Genomic DNA, 7,733 nt, shown 5'->3' with positions numbered 1-7,733 from the left:
TCTCCAGGTGCTACAGGTTTGCTTAGAAACTCCAGTCCCTCTTGTTAGCGCTCCTCCACCCCAGCCTAATTGGCTCTGTAGTCCGTTGCGTGGGAGGGCGGCTTCGGGCGCCCCGGGCAGCAGTTGAATGGGGACCCTCATTCCCGCGTCCTCACGGTAAATGAAGTCCTTTCTCTGGTCCGAGATGTAGCTTCTCGGGCCGCGTCAGAGCAAGAGGACTACATTTCCCAGAGGAGCGCGGGGCTGCCGGGCGGCGTGGGGGCGGTGCCTCACGTCTGGTACAGTCATCCTAAGCCTCTTCGGCGGGACTGTGATGGCCGGAGAGATGACGATCTTAGGTCAGTGACCAGGAGGGTCCTTTGCGCTGTTGCGGGCACCGGAGCGGTTGAGGGAGGCCGGGGTGTTGGGTCCCGCTGGCGCAGCGGGTAGGGCGCCAGAAAGGTGACTTAAGAGGCAGGCGGTTTGGGGCTGTTCGCGACGCCGGGTTGGGGGTCGCCCCTAGGAAGGCCCGGGCCGCAGTAGGCCCGGGTAAGGCCGGCGGCGACCTCTGCATACATCCCAGGGACGTTGGGCCTCGGGAAGGGTTCTTTCCTACGCAACGTCGATTTTTGAATCGTTGGTTGAATTGGGGCCTTTGAGAGGCTGCCAGAATGTGCATCTCCTAGACCCCTAGACCCCTTTGTGGAGGAAGGGAGAGGAACAGCAGCAGCATCCCGAGCTGTAGACTCATGGGATGCTGGATTTTGAGAGAGCCAGACACCTCTTTGATGTATAGTCCAGTGTTCTTTCCACCGATCCGGAGGAATTACCCTCTCCGGAGAAGGTGATGAAATGCTCCCGAAAATGTGTACGTAGGGGCAAGAGGAAGGTGGGATTGGCACCTGATGTCATTTCATTAAGTGTTGATGAGGATGACCTAATAATTAGTAAAGGCGACTCCTACAAATTGGTGTTTTGAGTTGTATGTAACGTGGATGGACACAGGTGTATAGCACAGCCTCCTGAAACCAAATAACAGATTAGCTGTAAATACGAATTGACTTCTTTCTCCATCACTTAAAGTTTACAGTCTGCGTGGTGTTTGTTCGTATTTGGCTTTTTCAGCAATTAATATTTATTGAACAGTCTTCTACTGGCTGGGAACCATTGGTGCAGGGGATACAGCGTGACTAAAACCTGACTTCTAAGAGCTTCCATTTATGTCATCATCAGGGTTACACACTTGTAATTCTTCTCCGAAATATCACCTCTGCAAGATGTCCTAAACTCGTATTTAATACGGAAAAAGTTAACTATGTTCTGTTATGAAGTGACCGTTTAAAAATATCTAAGCAATTTCCAAAATTATTTTAATCCAGTTTATCCATTATATCCTTTGGAAAGGAAAAAAGAGAGGGGGGATAAAGAGTTTCACCCTTACAATAACAGAGCTTTTGCTGTGGAAATTTTAATGCTAGTTTCTTTTTAATAATGATATCTAAAGCTAATTATAAAACTATAAAATCTAAATATCATTTGATCAAGAATTGGATTATATTCTAGCTTTTGCTCCAGATGAATGACTTCTGTCAGCATTAGCACAATTATTATCGAAATGTTTTTATTTTTTATTCCTTTACTCACCCATAAGTGAAGCACACAAACATACAGGGGTTTTTTTGTTTGTTTGTTTTTGTTGTTACTTCATTTTAATTGTATTATAGTCAGTTTGCAATATGAAAAACTTGATGTTTGAGAAATGTTATCGTGAGTACTATAAAAGGAAATATTTGGAGAGTATTTTTAGTCTAGTATGGAAGCGTGATAGTAAAGGGATTTTACTGTTGTAATTTTGCACATTGTACTAGTTTGATAAGACGCAACTTGTAATTTGCCTGTATTTCAGGATCAGCTGTTCTGACTCTCCTGTTGGCTGGCTATTTCGCGCAACAGTATTTACCACTGCCTACTCCTAAGGTGATTGGAATTGACCTTGGCACTACCTACTGTTCAGTTGGGGTGTTTTTTCCTGGAACAGGAAAAGTAAAGGTCATTCCAGATGAAAATGGGCACGTCAGCCTGCCCAGCATGGTGTCCTTTACTGACAACGATGTTTATGTGGGGTATGAAAGCTTAGAGCTGGCGGACTCAAATCCTCAGAACACAATATATGACGCTAAAAGATTCATAGGCAAGATTTTTACCCCAGAAGAGCTAGAAGCTGAAATTGGCAGATACCCATTTAAGGTAAGTGAAGCCAAAATCTATTTTAACTTTAGTTCAGCATACTGTTTCAATTAATGCTTTGGCTTCAAGTTACAAAACATTCTATTTCAACAGACTCAGTTTGCCTGGAAGTTATATTGTCTCATATAACAAACAATCCCACAGCAGCTCCAGGGTTAGCTAATTCAGTGGTCCCGCAGTATTACTGAGGACTTAGGACATTACCATCTCCTCACTCTGCTATCCTCAGAATGTCTGTACAGCTCTTTCATTGTAGCCAGAGGCTAATGAAGCCCCATGTACCTATAGATGGGTGGATGGATAAATAGATATTCTTCCTGTGTTTGTGTGTATACATATTTATATACATAAAAAGAGATCATACTATGGGTGGATGGATAGATATTCTTCCTGTGTTTGTGTGTATACATATTTATATACTTAAAAAGAGATCATACTAGGCATGCTGTGTAATGACTTGTTTGAAACTCATCAATATATCATGGACAGTTAGTCAGTGGGCTCACATCATTATCTTTCATGGTTGTGTGAAACGACTGTTCCGCCAATTAATTGTCCAGTCTCTGTCAGTGTAAGTTTTATTTTATCCCTGGTTTTCCACTATTATTGGAGCTTCAGTGAATATCCTTGTACATGTATGTTTTTACATTTCTCTGATAATTTCCTAAATTTGAATTCAAGAACTGGAATTGATAGACCAAATGATGGCATGTTTTTAAGTGTTTTGATTTGTAATGCCAAATTGTGCACCGAAAAGTTTATGTGCCCATATCTATTTTTTAGACTGCCTATATCTTCACTAGTTATTGTCTTTCAGTCTTTGCCAATAGATAAATAAAAAATGGTATCTTGTATTAATTTGCATTCCTGTGATTTCTGTTGAGGTCAGACTTTTAAAAATGTGTTTATTGGTATTTTCATTTTCTTTAGTGATCCACCTCTTACCCTTAATCCTGTTTTCTTTGGGGGTATTTATTGTTCCCTTAATGACTATAAAATACCTTTGTGATGTGTTTTCAGTATTTTTTCCTTTTTTTAAAAAAAACTGACGTATAATTTTATTTTCGAACTGTCAAGACTGTTAAATTTTTATGTGGTAAAATCATCTCAATAATTTTTAAAAAATGTTTTTGGACTCTTACCATGCTTACAGTGGCCTTTCCCATCCTATCCACTTGTATTTTTTTTCTAATGCTTTTATATAAGTATTGGTAGGTTTAGGTTTTGCTGGGTTTTTTTTTTTTCTTTTAAACATTTAAATGTTTATTCCATGTAGGGTTTTTTTCCCCCCTTTTGGTTAATTATGAAGTGAGATTCTAAATAAATAGATTTTAAAATAGTGGTATCAGTGCTGCTTATTAATTAACGCATCATAAAACTTCTCAAATTTTTATTCATTTTCAAAGGAGCAAAAAAACAATCTCTCCAGGCATTTCTTAGGTTTACTTCTTTGTTCTCTTTTAGCTTCTTTCTTAAGACCCTTTACTAATTTGTATTTTTTCTTATGTAATGATAAAATCATATAAAGCTATACAGTTTCCTCTAAATTACAGCTTTGGGTACATCACTTATTGATCCAAGAGTTTTTTTAAAGGGTTTTTTTGTTTGTTTTAAGTGATCATATTTTTTTGTTGTTTCTGTTTCATGATCACTCTGGGTTTATTTTAAGGACCTTATTTGGGTCTTATTTTATATATTTTATATATATATATATAGGGTCTTATTTTAAGGACCTTATTTTAAGTGTTCATAGCTTGTTTTTGTTTTCCCCAGGCAGGTAAAATACTTTTTGGAAGGTCAGATTTTCTTAATTGAAAACTAATTATGTAGTCTTGAATGATTGGGGTAAACTTCTTATAATTTCTTAGACTAATTCTCTTTTACTATTGATGTTAACACAAACTATTGGTGAAACTAGTATGTTTTAGAATTAGTCTAATTTTTTAAATGTACAAATGTACAACTACATTAGCAGGAAAAAGATGCTAATACATGTTTCCATGGAAACAAGAATGTGAGTGATATTGATTCTTAGATAAGAACATATCGAAGTACTAAAATTATTCTTGTTAATATGTACCAGAACATTCTTTCAATTATCTATTACTTTGGGAAATAAATTAATTTTTTAAAAAAGATCTTGAGTCACAAACATGACTTAGCCACTGTTATTCCTTCTATTTCATCATTCATCTTTTCTTTCGTTTAACAGATATATATGGTGAATCTTCTATGTTTCAGTTATATGCTTAGTAATGAATTTTATTTTTCTGCCCTTATTGAGAACTGTGGAGTGGATTCATTTTATAGCTTTTAAAGTATGACTTTTAATAACCTCTAATCTTAGTAAATGCACTTGCTAGATAACAAATGAATTTTATGAACCTTTAAAGGTAAATTTTGATTGAATACATTCCATATGTGTATGTGTGTTAGTTTATGTGTATGTACATATATGTAGATATGTACACACACAGTTTTATATATATATTTTTTTATCTTTGAAAATCTTATTCACAGGTTTTAAACAAAAATGGAATGGTTGAGTTTTCTGTGACAAGTAATGAGACCATCACCGTTTCCCCAGAATATGTTGGCTCTAGACTGTTGTTGAAATTAAAGGAAATGGCAGAGGAATATCTTGGAATGCCAGTTGCCAATGCTGTTATTTCTGTACCAGCAGAATTTGATCTAAAACAGAGAAATTCAACAATTCAAGCTGCTAACCTTGCAGGTAATATCACTTGCCTGAGTTACATTTTGCTCAAAATTTTGTTAGGCTGAAAATCTGTAGTAATGTGTATCATTTTGCAAACCACCTAACTAGGCACCTAGACAAACTATATGGTAGATAAATCAGATGGATTTTTATATAGGTTTACAAACAATTTAGAAAGCTCCATGGTACAATGTAAAATGTGCATATTATGACAGCAGCCTATCAGGCATATGAGAAAGGCTAAGAAAGAACATGGACACATGTTAGCAATGAGGAATTTTTTCTTCTAAAATTCTTTTGATGTTAAGATGAATATGTTTTTTAAAAATCTGAGGTGGGAGAAAATTCATTCAACACCATTCAGCAAGTATTAAGTGCCTAGGTAAACAAAACAGATAAATCCGTTTTCTCATGGAGCTTATACTCTATTGGAGAGAACAGAAAATCAGCATTGAAGATAAGTATATTATGGCATTTCTTACTTAGCATTATTAACATTTGGGGCTGGATTATTCTTTGCTGTGGGGAACTGTCCTGTGTATTATAGGGTATTTTGCAGCACCCCTAGCCTGTACACACTAGAAGGTAGTGGCACTCTCCCCACCAAGTAGTGATAATTTTATGTCTCCAGACAATGCCAGATGTCCCCAGAGGAACAAAATGACCTCTGGTTGAGAGCCTTGATACAATGTATGTCAGAAAGTAACGTGCTGTAGAAAAAAAGACAGGATAAGGGGAGGGGGTGGGTGATCAGAGAATAGGGGGATTTATAGGTTTTAAAGAGAGCGTCAGGTAGACCTCATTGAGAAAGTGACATTTAAGCAGATTTGAAGGAAGCAAGGTTGTGAGCCAAGCAGTTATATGGAGGAACTGTGTTGTAGGAGAGAGAGTGCCAGTGTAGCAGCCATAAAATGAGAATTTGCTGGTACATAAGAAGATAGGAAGTTGGCCAGTGTGGCCAGAGCAGAGTGAGTGATGAAGTCAGAGAGCTAAGGGGAAGGGTAATTATGGTCTTTGAATAAATTCTTCAGAGTTTCACTAGTTTCTATGGCTCGTGATACATAAAGCCATACTACTTTCACAGCCGCTCATTATGTGTGGCAGTTAGTTTAAAGCAGGAGTTTTGCTCAAGGAAATCTGATCTTTTGCTTGCACATTTACTGTTTAACTTTACCTTGAAGTCAGATTTTGCTGTATATTTCAGATTTGCATTCAAGGGTCTTGCATTTTAAGTACTTTTTAAAAGTGTCATTGTAGCTATTGGAGCCTATCATCTGGATTTTTCATTTTATTATCATTTCTTCTCTGTTTATTCATGTGTTCTTTTTATCAAAAAGTCATTTTTAAAAGAAGAGAGCACACTAAGCTTACCTCATTTCTATAGCAGTTTGTTACAGTGCATAATGACTAAAGTTTATTTGCTCATATATTCCCAAGTAAAATAGGAAAATTAGAAGAGGCTGAGAGATTTTTTAAAATTAAGTATTAATAAATAATAGAATGATGTATTCTGTGAATCTGGGCCTTTATTTCTTTATACTAAATCTTCTTTTAGAATAATTTTAATGACACCCATTTAGAAGAACGTATATTTACCCTTCCCATGTCATTATTTTTATTGGGTTTGTGACTGTGTACTCAGTGGAGTTCACATCAGAGAAGATACTAATGTGTTGTAAGATTAAATGAGAAGAAATTTCCTAATAGTGTCCTCTCATGATTGTTCTTCCCTCCAACCAATTTTATAGGACTGAAGATCTTAAGAGTAATAAATGAACCCACAGCAGCAGCTATGGCCTATGGTCTCCACAAAGCTGATGTCTTTCACGTCTTGGTGATAGATTTGGGCGGAGGAACTCTAGATGTGTCATTGCTGAATAAACAAGGAGGAATGTTTTTAACCCGAGCGATGTCTGGTAAGAAAAATAGAGGGAGCGTTAAAGAGATTGAGGCACGTTAACATATCTAATGTGTAAAGTGTTCATTTAAAATTTTTTCCATATTCTTTGCGTTCATTTTGGTAATCTTCTGTACATGTAATCTTATGCCACCACTTATTGTATTTATAGCAAAAAGTTAAGTCTCAAAAAATAACTGGACATCCTGTAAGTCAAATAAATATACTGCCATTTGTAGCTAACTGAGCTAGTAGTTTTCACCTCCATGGTAAAGGGAACAGAAGGAAAGAAATTATTTTAAAATGAAGGACGATCAGTTTATTTCATTTAATAATCTGTTTCCCAAAATAGATATCTTTAGGAAATCTAATAATAGTATTTTGCATTCTAAATTTTTTTTTAAGGTTAATTTAGTTTTAGGAATTAAGCCTGTGGAGCTTAAGTTACAGGTGGCCTAACTGGACTCCATTTAGAACAAAGTTCAGTGGTGGGCATTTATATTGCATTACTCTTTTCCTAATTAAATTATTATTTCTATTTTTCAGCTCTTAATCATTTAAACAAAAGGATTTTTTAAAAAAGAAAATGCTTACTGGTACTTTTTAATTAAAAGAAGGACTTCTTTCTGTTGAAAATAATGACATTTAGTGTTTTTAAATTGCTACTTAAAAGCCAGTCAGTGGGGCTTCCCTGGTGGCGCAGTGCTTGAGGGTCCGCCTGCCGGTGCAGGGGACGCGGGTTCGTGCCCCGTTTCGGGAGGATCCCACATGCCGCGGAGCGGCTGGGCCCGTGAGCCATGGCCGCTGGGCCTGCGCGTCCGGAGCCTGTGCTCCGCAAATGGGAGAGGCCACAACAGTGAGAGGCCCGCATAACGCAAGAAAAAAAAAAAA

General features: G+C 37.1%; 1 protein-coding gene across 1 annotated transcript in view; it reads left to right on the top strand.

Annotated features, from left to right (window-relative positions):
• The first annotated feature begins 283 nt into the window (after positions 1-283).
• The window catches only part of HSPA13 (heat shock protein family A (Hsp70) member 13), a 9,101-nt gene continuing 1,651 nt past the window's right edge, over positions 284-7,733 (top strand). The window contains exons 1-4 of the mRNA XM_007454285.1: positions 284-338; positions 1,886-2,226; positions 4,747-4,960; positions 6,694-6,861. Of these exons, the coding sequence (XP_007454347.1) occupies positions 314-338; positions 1,886-2,226; positions 4,747-4,960; positions 6,694-6,861 (748 nt within the window). The 5' untranslated portion in view covers positions 284-313. The remainder of the gene's footprint in view (positions 339-1,885; positions 2,227-4,746; positions 4,961-6,693; positions 6,862-7,733) is intronic.

This window comes from Lipotes vexillifer, unplaced genomic scaffold, assembly GCF_000442215.2.
Source record: "Lipotes vexillifer unplaced genomic scaffold, Lipotes_vexillifer_v1.1 scaffold729, whole genome shotgun sequence".
In the NCBI taxonomy this organism is placed as follows: Eukaryota; Metazoa; Chordata; class Mammalia; order Artiodactyla; family Lipotidae; genus Lipotes; species Lipotes vexillifer.
This window is presented reverse-complemented; position numbering and strand designations above follow the sequence as displayed.